This window comes from Trachemys scripta, chromosome 4 (assembly GCF_013100865.1).
Source record: "Trachemys scripta elegans isolate TJP31775 chromosome 4, CAS_Tse_1.0, whole genome shotgun sequence".
Lineage (NCBI taxonomy): Eukaryota > Metazoa > Chordata > Testudines > Emydidae > Trachemys > Trachemys scripta.
Window position 1 is genome coordinate 121,505,630 of NC_048301.1, and position 16,096 is coordinate 121,521,725.

At 44.6% G+C, this 16,096-nt stretch overlaps 2 protein-coding genes across 2 annotated transcripts in view; both read right to left on the reverse strand.

Moving 5' to 3' along the window:
• LOC117876533 (complement receptor type 2-like) overlaps positions 1-2,434 on the reverse strand; it is a 74,397-nt gene extending 71,963 nt beyond the window's left edge. The window contains exon 1 of the mRNA XM_034768795.1: positions 2,336-2,434. Coding sequence (XP_034624686.1) covers position 2,336 — 1 coding nt within the window. The 5' untranslated portion in view covers positions 2,337-2,434. The remainder of the gene's footprint in view (positions 1-2,335) is intronic.
• Positions 2,435-3,582: 1,148 nt separating this feature from the next.
• On the reverse strand, positions 3,583-12,748 carry LOC117876534 (C4b-binding protein alpha chain-like). Its single transcript, XM_034768796.1, has 7 exons — positions 12,679-12,748; positions 12,267-12,458; positions 11,936-12,032; positions 10,557-10,642; positions 5,166-5,360; positions 4,044-4,226; positions 3,583-3,605 (listed from the first exon to the last, which is right to left on the reverse strand). Exons 1-7 carry the CDS (start codon positions 12,746-12,748, stop codon positions 3,583-3,585), a joined length of 846 nt encoding a protein of 281 aa, XP_034624687.1.
• Between the last annotated feature and the right edge of the window lie 3,348 nt (positions 12,749-16,096).

A 16,096-nucleotide genomic window follows, 5' to 3' on the forward strand; every position in this document is an offset into this window, starting at 1 on the left:
GCTGCCAATTGCTTGGCATTGTGTTTCCCTCTGTCAATGACCGGAGGTGGGGGACACGGCAACACTAAAGGGGGAGAGGGGAAGAATGCTGTTTAAGAGCTTAAAATTGGCTGGTCTGCAGGAGGGGGAAAGCCAAGAATGCATGTGTTATGTCAAACCCTCCATTGCACTGGTGACGCGACACATCCAAAAAAGGTTTAAATATCACTTACCTAGATCCCCCTTCACCCGCAAACTCAGATTTTCCCAATCTGCTACTTTTCTGTACCTACAAATTTCCCTTGATTGCCTTAAGAATCCAAAATAGAATTTGTTGAGAGGGGGATGAGTTTTGTTGATTTGTGTTTCCATTCACACCGTTAGGACGCTCAGGGAGACAGACCATTGCCAGTTCTCTGTCTGTCAGGAGGGCAGGGCAGGGCAGGATGCACGCGATCAGCTATCACATGGACGATCACAGTCAAGAGATAAGGGGGTAGATGGATATTTATATTTTCCCTATTCACAGCTGAAAAGTGACCCCAGGATGCAAAAGAACTTTTATTTTTTAGCCTCCAGGCACAATCCTACCAGATGTTGATCATCTCAGTTACCCTGCAGTCCACCCTGATTCACACTTACCCTGTATGCAGACTGGAACTGGAGGAGCCCACGTTCTATCATCTAGGCACTGAATCTGACGGCTGCCATTCAGGGTGTAGCCAGGATCACATTCAAACCTAACTATGTCCCTGGGTCTATAGACAGGTCCACGTCCAGCTACTTTTCTTCCATGCTGGATTTCTGGGGCGATGCAGAGAACCTCTGAAATTGAAAAGGTGCAGAAGGCGTCAGCCTGCCCGGCAAGCAGTGCTGTTCAGTCGGCACTTCGCACCTGTGCTCGGCACTGGCTCCCTACCGGTTTCTGGGGAGAGTTCATGGTGTTGCTTTTAACCTCTCAACTGCAAACAGTATATTGCCTAAAACCACATCCCCCAGGTTCTGTACTGCTCCACTTGTGGTGAACAGAGGCCCCAGATGGATCCCTCTCAGTGACAGAGAGTAGGGCTGGTGGGAGAGCTCCTTGTGAGGGGCCTAACTTTGGAATCTACTCCTTGCACTTGTTCTGAAACAGTACAGCCCCGTTGGCCTTCGGGGGACCCACTGCAAATCTTTTCTGTTGACTGAGCGTGTAGCAAGGGTAGGGATTGGCGGCAGAGGTTTGTGTGTCTGTCTGTGTGAGGGGAGCGTGGATATTAGTTTCCAGTTTTTGTGATTCATGTTAAGTGTGCCTAGGGTTTCAGACAGATGCTTTTTTCCCCAATATTTCCCTAATAAATGTACATCTGTGTACGTGTGCACAGGAGTGAAGAGTATGCATACAGTGCCTTTATTTTCAAAAGCATTTATTTCACCACGTGTCTAATTAAATGCAGCTTAAATTCTCTGCTATTAATTCTGTTGCACTGGTGAAGTTGTCTTTCATGTTAAATCTTGTGGTAGAAGCTTCTTCCTCTTAGTTCTAGGTAACAGAACATAAACGCACCTTCACACCGAGGGGGAGGAGGGCTCCATGTTCCAGATGCCGTACAATAAATAGATGCCTGCCCAGTTAGGGAGTAGCCAGGCTCACAGCTGTAATTTACAGATGTTCCAGTGGTGAACACTGCCAAGGCCCTGATTCTGGGCTTCCCATTGGCAATGGCTGGAGGAGAGGGACATTGCAGCACTACAGGGAGGGAAGAGAGTCTTAACTGAACCAGAGCTCATGCTGGCTAATCTATAGAAGGGAAAAGATCCTCATGCGCATATTGAACCATGCCTAACACAACAGCAGTGAGGCTAATGCACATCTGGGGTAAAGTGACCTACCTCCATTCCTTCCACCTCATTCATATCCCCCCAAATACCTATATAGCGCCATGACTGAGTGATGCTTCTTGACACGCAAAGACATGTTCCCAGCCATCTTAGTAAGGCTTCAAAGGCTATTTCCACTGAATATTTTGTGTTCACTTTGGCAATGCTGCCACTTTGGGACCATTTGTTGGTTGGATGGTTGTTTAGGTGGGGCCTTCTCTAGGTTCCCTTAATTTAGAGGGGTTGGGGGGTGTTAAGTGGGCAAAACTGACCAGAACTCAATTCTTCAGCAATCTTTTTGGAGAGTGGAAAAGCCCAGAAACTATGGAGAGGAGCATGGGAAACACTGGGCTAGCTACACAGATATTTGCATTTTCTTTTTCAGATCTCAAACTAATCCCAAAATCCTTTTGACCTCCATGCTCAGCCATCCCAGATCTTGCTCATCACAATGGGAACAAAGATAACCCACCATCAAAACCTTAATCACACTTACTTCTTTCACAGACAGGGACAGGAGGATCCCATCTACCATCATCTTGGCACTGAGTCTCGTGGCTGCCGCTCAAGGTGTAACCAGGGTCGCATTCGAACACAATGATGTCTCTGGGTCTGTAGGCAGGCTGTACCCCATTTGTTCTGCCATTCTCCACTTCTGGGCTTACGCATGTCGCTGAAAGGGAAAGCATAACAAACCCTTTAGACTTTAACACACGTGTGGGATGGAGTGGGCAGTTTACCCACTGAGCCATTTCCTTTGACAAGTCTTTTACTTCAATTTCATAAGTATTTCTACACTCTGACGTCCTCTTGTCACCTGTGTCAGTTCTTTCAGCATGAACATTACCCAGCTGCACACCCGGACCATTCACCACTGGTACAAGTGGACGCAATGCCTCTGAAATTAAATGAGCTCCTCTTGCCAGCAGTGACTTTGGCCCGGGACTCTCACTGGAAATTTAGTCCCCAGCTGTGGAATTTGCTGAATTGGTGGCTTATATCAAAGCTCTTGTGGTCTCAATTTAAATCCTTTGTCTGGCGCATGAAGCGAGGCAAAGGGAAGCAGCAAACAGAACAGAAACGCACCTTCACATTGCGGGGGAGGGGGTTGCTCCAAGCGCCAGACTCTGTATGGTAAAGTGATGCCTCCGCAAGAAGGGAGAAGCCAGAATCACAACAGTAATTTGCAGACACTCATCACTCAGAAAAAAATATCAGGCTCCTTTAAGCATCTCAATTTGGGCCCCATAAATCACTGGACAATTTAGGCTCATTATTCAGTGTGATACATTGCAAGAGCTAACGGCCTATTGCTTTTCTGAATCTTTTACTCATTTGTAACACTCTCGTCCCCACCCCATTATAGAAATGAGCTTGACTGCAAGACCAGGGTCAGGGCGAAAAACAAACGTTAGTTCATGATTATTCAGTATGCATGAACGAGAGGGACATATTCACAATCCAAAGGAAGAGTGAAATCCATGTCTCATTACTGGAAGGACTGCTCAAAATTGATGAAAATTTCAAGTTAATTGTGAAATTCAGCAGAGGAAGCAGAAGTACCTGCAAAAGCTGCGGAGGACCAAGAAATTATTGAATATCATCTTCTAAATCACTTCCAGTTCCCATTTCAAGATGGGACAGACATGAAGATCCTGAGCAGAGGAAGATAAAAGTGCTCTGCTTTCATCTTTAAGTTACAGAAATTCCCCTCAGCAGACCCATGGCTCGTGTGAACTTGGGTCACTTCTCACAGCTGGTGCAGTCTGAGGAATTATAACCCAGAAAGGCATTGTGGGAAAGCACAAGGATTGCAGCAAACAGAAGGGACAAAGCGACAAAGAGTCCTGTGGCACCTTATAGACTAACAGACGTATTGGAGCATAAGCTTTCATGGGTGAAAACTCACTTCATCAGATGCATGTGAGAAGGGACAAAGTTACTCACCTGACATCCCCACTGCTCTCAGAGACCTGCCAGCACTGCCCCCAACCTGGTTCATTTCTTATCCTCTAGGTCTGTTCCTAACAATTGGGACCATCCAGCTCTCCCCTCAAATCAGTCTGTAAAGTCTCTTGATTTGAGGTGAGCATCAGGCAGGACAGATCCAGACTGGGTTAGTGTTTGAGATGCTCACAGAGCAGACAAAAGGGAAACCTGTTTCTAGATGAATAATACGAACAAATCAGAGTTTTGACACTTGCCTGGCTCACAGACGGGCAAAGGTGGATCCCACGTGTCATCAGTTTGGCACTGACTCAGACTGTGACCCTTCATGATGTAGCCGGGATCGCACTCAAAGGTAACACTGTCTTTATACGAATAGACACGTCTGTCACCAGATACTCTTCTTCCATTCCGGATTTGTGGGGCTGGGCATCTAACCTCTGAAAAAGAAATGCTTTAGCTGAAACAGGGCCAGAGAGGAAGAAAAAAATGTCTCCACCCTACGTAGCTCTCAAGCCTTGTTTAGCCTTTACCCTGTAACTTGTTCACTAGCCTATATTATTCCCACTTTGAAAATACAGTAAGCTATGTGTCTAGCTACGCCAACAGCACCAGACCACTGTGATATCAGAAATAAGTTAACCCTTGTTGTTGGAATGGGTCAGTGGAGTGAGGGGACTGCCCAGAGAGTGGATTCTTTGGTCCAACTGCTGCAGTTCTTCCAAACCACCCACACACCACAATCACCACACACAAAGTAGCCTCTCTCCACAGCACACACAACTCCCTCGCCACCCACAGACACAAATCGGAACAACCGCCCACACTACACAACCAGCACACACAGTCAGCCGAGGCACACACAGCCCCTCACCATAGCACACATCCCTCTGTTCTTACCTGAACAAATTAACACAAATATCCCAGTGCCATACATGGTCACCCATATCATTGGATTAGGGTTTCTTAGAGCCATCTGCTTGGGGTGCAGAGGAGCTAGGAGAGCGGCCTGGGCATACAATCTAGAAACGTACACCCACCACCTCCCTGACTAACATTCCCCAGTGTCACCCTTTGTCGCTAGGGTGAAAGACCTTTAACAGCATTCCTATACAGTGTGAGCCTCGCTGCTCTGCTAACTGACCTGCTCTACGGGTGCATGCAAAGGTACCAGTTTCCACCTCAAATCCTCAGCCCTGCTCTAGAGCTATTCACTCTGTCTAACATGAATCATGGAAATCTTGTGGAGATGTTGCCACGGGCAGGCACACTAAGTGCAGGGATTTAACTGGAGTCTCACATTTGTGGGTTTGCCTGAACCTGGACTTTCTATACGTGAAAGAGCAGAACTGGGAGGGCTGCACTCATTCAAACCCCACCTCCACACCGAGGGGGACGTGCACTCCACTCTCCGTTTAGCCCGTCCTTGGTTGTGCAGTGAATAGAGGCTTCTCCAGTGAGCGGGTAACCACTGTCACATTTGTAAGTTACAGATGACCCATAAGAGAAGTCATCCATTATCACCCCAGTGTGCCTTCCATTGGGGATGTCAGGAGGCGGAAGACACGGAATACCTGGAGAGACACAAGATATTTAGAATCAATACTGGTAAAGAAGCAGCTCCAGTTACTTGATCTGCTAAAGAAAACTAGGTGCGCTAGCTATGAAACCACTGGAATGTACTAGCCCAACAGGCGACAGCCCAGGGATGTCTGAGTTGATTGGGCACTAATGTTACATAACTCACCAAACTGACTTACTAAGACAAGGGCTAATTGTCCAGACACATGCACTGATCATTGGAGCCTTAGGCGCATGGGAACCCAGTAACAAGAGAGTGCTGAGATAATGCAGAATTGGTCAATGCTACGCTCGGCTGATGCGGCAACTCATGGTTGGTCGAGGGACATCTACATAGAACACATCCCTGGACATCGGCAATAGCAGGAGGGATGAGCTGGAGTGCCGATGAGAAGCGCAGTCAGGAAAGTAGCTGAAATACTTTCCTCATGCATTCTATTTTCTAAATGGACAACCAACCTAATTCTCAGTTACTGAGGGACAATCTCCACTCATTGATATATTTTGCTTTCCACAATGAAATCTTTGTACAACTTTTCATGAGTGATGTACCCAAGTATTTGGATTCTAATATCTAAACTGGATTGTTAAATCAATTCACCTAAATTTGGGTTATTGCTGATCATGTACTCTATGTATCATATGACTTTTAAAAACTACATTTATATTTGTGGATAATCTAAGCACTATACCCAGATGTATAGACACTCTTTTCCCAACCTATGTATTATATATTTTTTTTAACATTAGCTTTAATAACATTTTGATATCTTACTGATGAGTAGACTGGTTTTCTGATTCATGGTTGATTAATAACAGAAGCTATTTACAGAAGTAAGGGAACTAATCTTACTACTGTTCTCTACCTGTAGATTGAGACTGCCCTTTCCTGGGCTACTTTCATTTCTCGGTCCCAGCAAATCCAAATATCTCGGAAAAACAGAGGTTGCCTAGTACAGTGGTTCTCAACCAGGGGTACAGGTTACCTCAGGGGTATGCAGAAGTCTTCCAGGGGTAAATAAAGGTAAAGATAATGAATTTCAAGAAGGCAGACTTTAGCAAACTCGGGGAGCTGGTAGGTAAGATCCCATGGGAAGCAAGTCTAAGGGGAAAAACAACTGAAGACAGTTGACAGTTTTTCAAAGAGACATTGTTAAGGGCACAAAAGCAAACTGTCCCACCGCGTAGGAAAGAGACGAAGTATGGCAAGAGACTACACTGCCTTAACCAGGAGATCTGCAATGATCTAAAAATCAAAAAAGAGTTCTACAGAAAGTGGAAACTAGGTCAAATTACAAAGGATGAATATAAACAAATAACACAAGTATGTACGGACAAAATTAGAAAGGCCGGCATAAAATGAGATCAAACTAGCTAGAGACATAGAGGGTAACAAGAAAACATTCTACAAATACATTAGCAGCAAGAGGAAGACCAAGGACATTATAGGACCTTTACTCAATGAAGGGGGAAAAACAATAACAGAAAATGTGGAAATGGCAGAGGTGCTTAATGACTTTTTTGTTTCAGTTCTCACCAGGAAGGTTGGTGACGATTGAATGTTTAACATAGTGAATACCAGTTAAAATGAGGTAGGATCAGAAGAGGCTAAAATAGGGAAAGAAGAAGTTAAAAATTACTTGGACAAATTAGATGTCTTCAAATCACCAGGGCCTGATGAAATGCCTCCTAGAATTCTCAAGGAGCTGACTGAGGAGATATCTGAGCCATTAGCAATTATCTTTGAAAAGTCATGGAAGACGGGAAAGATTTCAGAAGACTGGAAAGGGGCAAATACAGTGTCCATCTATAAAAAAGGGAAATAAGGACAACCGAGGGAATTACAGACCAGTCATCTTAACTTCTGTACCCGGAAAGATAGTGGATCAAATAATTAAGCAATCAATTTACAAACATCTAGAAGATAATAAGGCGATAAGTAACAACCAGCATGGATTTTTCAAGAACAAATTGTGTCAGACCAACCTGATAGCTTTCTTTGACAGGGTAACAAGCCTTGTGGATGGGGTGGAAGTGGTAGATGTGGTATATCTTGACTTTAGTAAAGCTTTTGACACGCTGTCGCATGACCTTCTCACAGGGCCGGCTCTGGGTTTGTTGCCACCCCAAGCAAAAAACAAAACAAAAAAAAAAGTGCAGGACGGCCAGAGCCAGGGTGCAAACTTTCGGTGCCACTTACTTGGCGGCTCGCGGATGCCTCCCCTGGACACACTGGCTCGCGGGACTCCCTGTTCTGCAGATGTGCCCCAGGCAGCGGAGTGTGCGTCCTGACTAGCAGGGGGGAGGCGGAGGGAGCGGGGGGGAATGAGAGAGAAGGGGGACGGCCAGGGCTTCCTTCACCCGGGGCACTCGCCACTTGGCCCCTTCCACCGCGCCACCTGCCGGGACGGCTCCACGCCGCTCCCGCCTGCAGGTGAATTGAAGGTCGGTGGGGAGGAAAGGATGCGGGCTGCTGGGATTGCTGCAGACCTGGCACTGGCTGGGGTAGATAGAGCACGCAGCCCGCTCCCAGCAGGGCACTCCCCTCCTCTGTGCTGTCGCCCCCTACAGGGCGGCTGGAGTGATGAACCAAAAAAAAAAAAAAAGGAAAAAAAAGGGCGGCCGTGCCACCGTAGGACTGGACGGAATGTTGCCCCTTAGAATCTGCCACCCCAAGCACAAGCTTGCTTGGCTGGTGCCTGGAGCTGGCCCTGCCTTCTCATAAACAAACTAGGGAAATGCAACCTAGATGGAGCTACCATAAGGTGGGTGCAAAACTGGTTGAAAAACCATTCCCAGAGAGTAGTTGTCCGTGGTTCACAGACATGCTGGAAGGACATAACGAGTATGGTCCCGCAGGGATCAATTCTGGGTCCGGTTCTCTTCAATATCTTCATCAATGATTTAGATAATGACATATAGAGTACACTTACAAAGTTTGGGGACAATACCAAGCTGGGAGGGGTTGGAAGTGCTTTGGAGAATAGGATTAAAATTCAAAATGATCTGGACAAACTGGAGATATGGTCTGAAGTAAATAGGATGAAATTCAATAAGGAGAAATACAAAATACTCCACTAAGGAAGGAATAATCAGTTGCACACATACAAAATGGGCAAAATGACTGCCTAGGAAGGAGTACTGTGGAAAGGGATTGGGGGTCATAGTGGACCACAAGCTAAATATGAGTCAACAGTGTAACACTGTTGCAAAAAAAGGGAACATCATTCTGGGATGTATTAGCAGGAGCGTCGTAAGCAAGACACGAGAAGTAATTCTTCCACTCGACTCTGTGCTGATTAGGTATCATCTCGAGTATTGTGTCCAGTTGTGCGCACCACATTTCAGGAAAGATGTGGGCAAACTGGAGAGAGTCCAGAGAAGAGCAACAAATTGATTAAAGATCTAGAAAACATGATTTATGAGGGAAGATTGAAAAAATTTGGTTTGTTTAATCTGGAAAAGAGAAGACTGAGAGAGGACATGATAACAGTTTTCAAGAACGTTAAAGGTTGTTACAAGGAGGAGGGAGAAAAAATTTTCTTCTTAACCTCCAAGGATAGGACAAGAAGCAATGGGCTTAAATTGCAGCAAAGGAGGTTTAGCTTGGACATTAGGTAAAACTTCCTAGCTGTCAGGATGGTTAAGCACTGGAATAAATTACCTAGGGAGGTTATGGAATCTCTGTTATTGGAGATTTTTAAGAGCAGGTTAGACAAACACCTGCCAGCAATGGTCTAGATAATACTTAGTCCTGCCATGAGTGCAGGGGACTGGACTAGATGACCTCTCAAGGTCCCTTCCAGTCCTACGATTCTATGATAAATCAATTCATCTAGATATTTGCACTAGTTTTACAATGGGCTACATAAAAAGCACTAGCAAAGTCAGTACAAACTAAAAATTCCTACAGTGACTTGTTTATGCTGCTTTATATACTATACACGGAAATGTAAGTACAGTATTTATATTCCAATTGATTTATTTTATAATTATATGTGGTAAAAATTAAAGTAAGCAATTTTTCAGTAGTAGTGTGCTGTGCATTTTTATGGCTCGTTTTGTAAGCAAATAGATTTGAAGTGAGGTGTAACTTAGGGGTGGGTACGCAAGACAAATCAGACTGCTGAAAGGGGTACAGTAATCTGGAAAGGTTGAGAGCCACTGGTCTATTATACAGGAAGTGTGGCATCTCCATGATTTCTGGAGGAGTTTTATATAACACTTTATTGAGGAAGGGACTTCAATATGTACTGTTTTAAGATCAAGGTGTTCCATCCCAATCAAGCACGGAAAAACGCACTATTTTCCTGCTGCACAATAAACTGGTGTCCGCACTACCAGGGCACATGCATGCCTTGAAATGTAGGTAATGAGCTTCTTGTCTAATTTTGGATGAATACAAATCCCTATCAGCCACACCTGTTATTTTATTTAAACTACAGAATGGCCAATAACCATCCTGGTAGAACACTGTTGCCATACAAAGCTCGGTGCCTTTTTCATTTACTCAGTTGTCAAAGAAAGACTAAGTTCTTATGGTCAGGAACTTGAATCAAGAAATTTCTTCCTGGGATAAAAACCCCTTCACACACACCTATCAACCCAAGATGCTCTTGTGGTTAAGGTACCTGGAGATCTGCATTAAAATTTTGGCTCTGTTATTGACAGGGCCAGTTCTGGCTTTTTTGCCGCCGCACCGCCTGCCGGGAGGGCTCTACGCCGTTCCTGCCTGCAGCTGAATTGAAGGTCGGCGGGGAGGGAAGGATGCGGGCTGCCGGGCTTGCTGCAGACCTCGCACCGGCTGGGGCAGACGGAGCGCGCAGCCCGCTCCCAGCAGGGCACTCCCCTCCTCTGTGCTGCCGCCCCCTACAGGGCAGCCAGAGCAGCGAACCAAAAGAAAAAAAAGGGCGGCTGTGCCACCCCAGGATTGGATGGAATGCCGCCCCTTAGAATCTGCCACCCCAAGCACAAGCTTGCTCGGCTGGTGCCTGGAGCCGGCCCTGGTTATTGACCAACTCCCTATATCTCCCGGGGTACATCCCTTAATCTCTCTGTTTCTCAGTTCTCCCTCTCTAAAGTGGGGATCATAAAGCTTCCCTACTCGTTTACTAACATTTAAGACGCAAGCAGAGAAGAGACAGAAGTGCCCACGTAAGCACCTGGACTGACACTTGTAATTTACTTACGCTCACAAATGGGAACTTCACCAGTCCATGCAACACGCAGGCCAGAAATCTCACATCGTCTGTAAGGCTGTCCAATCAACCGGTGCCTGGAGTTAGGCAGAGGGGGTTACAGTTGTTATCTAGTCCTTTGGTGTTTGAGTTATCCTGTGTAGCTCAGTTATTTGGGAAGCTCTTCTCCCCAGCCAAAGCAGGTGGGGACCAACACTACCAACTACTGAGTGATAATCATAGGAGAAAAGGCTCCTTGCCAACTCAGAACTCCCCAGCCCCTTGTAGAATTAAACCATGGAACAGAGTCCTGTGTAGGCCCAAAGAGCTGGCATTCTTTGAGCCAGGGGATCCAAAGGTCCTTCCTGTGCCCTCAAGTCCTACTCACCACATCAGCAGGGACATTCCCTGCCATGGAATCACAAACCACAGGCAAACTAGTAACATCTGCACTTTTGGGCAGGCTGCTGGGGGGTTAGTATTATGCCTGCTCCATTTTGGTTTTATAATTTTCGCCTTGGAGTGCATAGGTTTTTGTGGGCCAGGTAGACCCAGCAGGGGTCTGGCTAGCTTGAGATAATCAATCATGCCAGTCGTAACCCAGGCAGGTGCTATAAGCCACCGCATCACAAAGGTCCATATGCACAGATATAAATAAAACAATGCAGAACTGGGTCTAGCATTCAGCACCAGCAGCTGCTATGGCTCTTTTCTGTGACATGGGACTTTATGCGAGAAGAGATTCTTCCTTTTTCAATACAGACGTGACACTCCCTACAAACGTTCCAGCCAGTCCTGCAGCTGCAGCCCTCTGCTTTTCAGGCCACTGAAGCACAATCTTAATCTTCCAAAAGGAGGGGGCAGGCAACAGCCCTTCTGCCACCATATCCCCAAAGCTCTAACTCAGACGGCTCTCCGAGCTGGGTTTGTCCTTGGAGATAGATGGGAAGTTAGCCATGGAGCCCCTGCTCTGCACGGCCCTGAGGAAAGGCAGCCATTTCAAACGATTCAGAAGAACAACTGTTCCTATGTCAAAGCAGGGGTAAAATCCAAGAGATTCCAGGGTTTGCCCTGGTCACTTGGATCCTACTCTCCACAGGAGACGTTGGTGCTCACCCAGCACCTGCAGGCAGAGCATTCAGCTGGCCAAATTGTAACTAAAGTTTGTACAATAAATGGCAGAGCATGAATGAAGAAAAGAGGGAGACTTATTCCAATCCATCTTTCACTGCATAAAAAAAATGATATTGATTGAGCCAAGAAGCTGGAGTGCTGCTTTAGTATGAAAGAGTAAATTGCTTTCAGGAGTTCGGGGAATACGAGGATATCCATTTGTGTTCCACAGTTGCAAGGTAAGCACAAGTAGTCACCTCAGACAGTCGGAAACTTACCCTTCTTCACAGGTGAAGTTGACGGTTGACCCAAACAGGACATCTGTTACAATAACTCTGCCATTCTCCGGCTCTCTGGGATGACCACATGATTTCTCTGGTAGAGAACAAGGGTAGGTTTAGGCTTCTCTGTTTCAATGCAATAATTATCCCCAAGATCTGTCTATATTTAACAGTCCCCCAAAAGATGGCATTTAGAATGGCCCAGAATAGACATAGATAGAGAGCTTTATTAGTCACTATTAACTATTTAAAGATATGTTACATTTTTGCAGCATGGACACAACCTTGTGCCTTTAAGACCTTTTTCTAACTGAAACAAAATATTCACTTTTACAGAACTCGAGTGCTTCTGACCACCTTCCATTTTCAAGGCATGTAATAGTGGGTTGTAGCTGTGGGTCTCTTCCATATCCAGGCCGACAAGTGTATTTTGCAGTATTCCCAAAGGAAAAGTAATTCTGATTTTTATACTCATTCCTCAGCTCAGCAAAGCTTAACCTCGTTGGGACTCCACAGCCAACTAGCAAGAAAGGAAACACACATGAGAAAGAAAAGCCACATCTACTGTGCTGGTACATAAAATGCAAACGGCAGGTGCAGGCAGATAAAACAACAATTTTACAAAGGCCATGTCTACACTACCACGTATGCTGGCAAAACACCCCCTGAGTGACGTACATTGCACTGGCATAAGTGGTGGTGTGCACAGCACTATGTGCTTCTCCCGCCAACATACCTACCACCGCTCATTGGGGTGATTGTATTCTGTCGAAGGGAGCGCTCTCTCCCGTCGGCATAGAGAGGCCACATGAGCAATCTAACAGCGGCACAGCTGCATCAGTACAGCTGTGGTGCGGTAACCTTGCTAGTATAGACATGGCCAAAGAAAGAACTGAGGATCTGCCTTATAACATTCTTCCAGATGTTAAACTAGTGATTAACACACCTCCCATTTCCATCTGGTTATAAAGATCCATCATTGGATTTCCTTAATCCAGTGTCATAAATTATACCCTTGTTCAGTGGTATTATCAGCTGGAGACTAAATTGTTATAATTATCCCTTTTGGCCTTAAAATATACGAAATAATTCCCATTGTAACCAGATCCCTTGAGTCCCCATCTAGTGCTTTCTCCACTAGATCACACTGCCTCCTTCCTCTGAATCAGGCTGGTAAGCTAGAACAAAACATCTCATGTTTAATATTTATATGTTACCCCCCAATCCTACAACTGTCCCAAACAAGCAGACCCTGAGCACAGTGACAGCTAACTGCAGGACCGGGATGCAAGTATTTACACTAAAGCATTCCTACAAATAAATGAATATTCAGACTGAGCTCTCCAGTCTCTATTAGCGGAGTTGGGGACTATTCCCCACGGACAGTTTTGATTGTGTACATGGAGCGCCTGTTATCCTGATGTTCTGCAAATCTTTCCATTCCTTTAGATGGATGTTTGGATATATTCCCACAGAAAAACCTCTTACCCCGCAAACTCAAAAAACAAGGGACTGATATTTCAGAGACATTGCTTTCCAACTTAAAAATAAAAATAAAAATCAAGATTATATAAAAGTAACAGAAAAAGTCTTTACTAAACAGGGGTTAAAATCCCCCAGTCTGTGCCTGTTCCTCTCTACATACAAACTTTCATACCTTTTATTAATTAATATCTAATTAAAAAACTCACACCAGTCCTATTACATTTTCTTTAATTCTGTCTTTTATTCTACTAACTTTTCCCTTTTAAATTAGATTCCCTTATCAGTTTTCTTTCTTTCTTAGGGCTTTATATTCGTGCCTGTAGTACCTGACTACTTCCCATATTAGATAGATCAGCAGAGACAGAGGCAGCTAGAAGACTTAAGCAACCTTTCAGAAGTGGCGTGCCGAGTCTTCATTTATTCAGTCTAATTTAAGGTTTCGCGTGCCAGTAACACATTTTAACGTTTTTAGAAGATCTCTTTCTATAAGTCTATAATATATAACTAAACTATTGTTGTATGTAAAGTAAATAAGGTTTTAAAAATGTTTTAAGACGCTTCATTTAAAATTAAATTAAAACGCAGAGCCCCCCCAGACCGGTGGCCAGGACCCGGGCAGTGTGAGTGCCACTGAAAATCAGCTCGCGTGCTGCCTTTGGCATGTGTGTTATAGGTTGCCTACCACTGTAATAGAACCTCTTGTGCTTTTCTTTTCCAAAGTTATAGGAAATGCTGTTTGGAGTGGGCTTTTTTGGAGAGGTTCAGTTATAGGAAACCGCTTGCAGGGGGAGTTTTTCATTACTTCAGTAAATATTATTGTCTGTTTTGTCTTCCTGCTTCTTTTAGGTTAGGAGGCCATAGTTTTGCCTTCTAAATGCTTTTCATTAACTATTCTGCACCAAGTTTTGCAAAGTACTGCTAAATGGTGCCAAGCTACGTTACTTAGCCCAGTGAAAGCCATTTAACTAGAGCTCAAGTACTACTGCTTGGTGCTTGCTTTGCTGTTCTTACACCAACCCTGAGGTGCTCCACTTCCCTAAAATTATTAACAACTTATCTGCAGACTGCAAGAAAAAGGGGCTATTTCTCTTATTTAGAACCCAAGAAACAATTATTGGAAAGAAATGTAAGTGAAAATAAAAGGCTTGCAGCTACAAAAATGAAATTTCTGAGCTTTCTGAATTCAAAGCAGATATCAAACTCCTTTATCAGTCAGGTTTCAGAGTAACAGCCGTGTTAGTCTGTATCCACAAAAAGAACAGGAGTACTTGTGGCACCTTAGAGACTAACAAATTTATTAGAGCATAAGCTTTCGTGGGCTGTAGCCCACGAANGAACAGGAGTACTTGTGGCACCTTAGAGACTAACAAATTTATTAGAGCATAAGCTTTCGTGGGCTACAGCCCACTTTAGTCCACGAAAGCTTATGCTCTAATAAATTTGTTAGTCTCTAAGGTGCCACAAGTACTCCTGTTCTTCTTTATCAGTCAGATTTTAACAGCCTGAAGGCCACTGAAATACAACAATGACATCTGCAAAATTATAAATCACTGTTGCTTTCAGAATTGGTGGGAAACCAACAAAATAAAAAGTTATGAAGACTCACCGTTTAACACTGACATAAAAGCCATACCCTGAAGCAAGAATCACTGCTGCATCTCCTAGACAATGTTAATCATACTGAGCATGTAACGTTGTCACAATCCTGTAGGATTATTAACTAGTTGCAGGATCAGGACTGAAGTGGTTACACTAAAGAGTTCCCATAAAAAAATAAATATTACATCTGGCCTCCCCTGCCTCTATTAAGAGTCTTAGCAGATATTCTCCTCTGAGAGTTTTGATTGTCTATGTGGAGCAACCATTATCCGGATAAAACAAAGGCATTCTTTCCAAATCAAATTTCATTCAGTAGCTAAGAGACCCTATAGTTTAATGCAGTGAACAAAGGAAATGGGGCACAACTACGTAATATTTTAATTCTTCATGTATCTTTCACTTCTGCAAATGAACGGTAGTGGTCTGATAGTGCTCATCGACCTATACTATATTTATCTATGTATAAAGTACTTCTATTTAAAAAATACAGTGCATCAAAGCTCACTCCCCACATCCTCATGATAAATGCCATTGCGATGATGACTTTCTTTAGCTAGTCAGCCAGTCACAACTGGGTGAAATTCCGTAGTCCTGAGCTAAACACGACTCCGGTGGTTGTGAGTGGGGAGTTATGCTTGAGTAAGGGAATTCAGAATTTGGTCTGCTGACCTAAAAGAACAAACAAGCATCTGAGCAGCACCTTTTACATTAGAATCTCAAAACACTTCATTAAGCCTATGGCTACCTATGGCAGAGTACTTACACCCATTTCCCAGATGAGCAAAAGGAAAGCACAGAAAGATCAAGGGTCTTGCCCAGGTGACAACGAATCCAGCCAGCCTAGCTTCACTGTCCCAAGGGGAGCAAAGGGTCAAATGTAACCCAGCAGCATAGAGGGAGAGAGACACAAGAGATGGTTTTGTGATCATTCTTTCCACTTTAAGACCCCAGGAGGGTGTGGATAAGGCAAGGGGAGAGCTGCTGTCAATACATGGCCTTTAACCCCGGCGTGTCTTCCTAGAACCTGACACGGCCCATTAGAGCGGGCGCCCTGGGCACCAACCTTCACAGGCA

Excerpts from the sequence above, each read along its gene's own strand:
- LOC117876534 (XM_034768796.1), bottom strand. The coding sequence starts at position 12,748 with ATGTGGCCTCTCTATGCCGACGGGAGAGAGCGCTCCCTTCGACAGAAT. Across the intron at positions 10,643-11,935 it reads AACTTCACCTGTGAAGAAGG|GCACCGGTTGATTGGACAGC; the intron begins GTAAGTTTCCGA and ends GCCTAACTCCAG. Across the intron at positions 5,361-10,556 it reads TGAAGTTCCCATTTGTGAGC|GTATTCCGTGTCTTCCGCCT; the intron begins GTAAGTAAATTA and ends GTGTCTCTCCAG.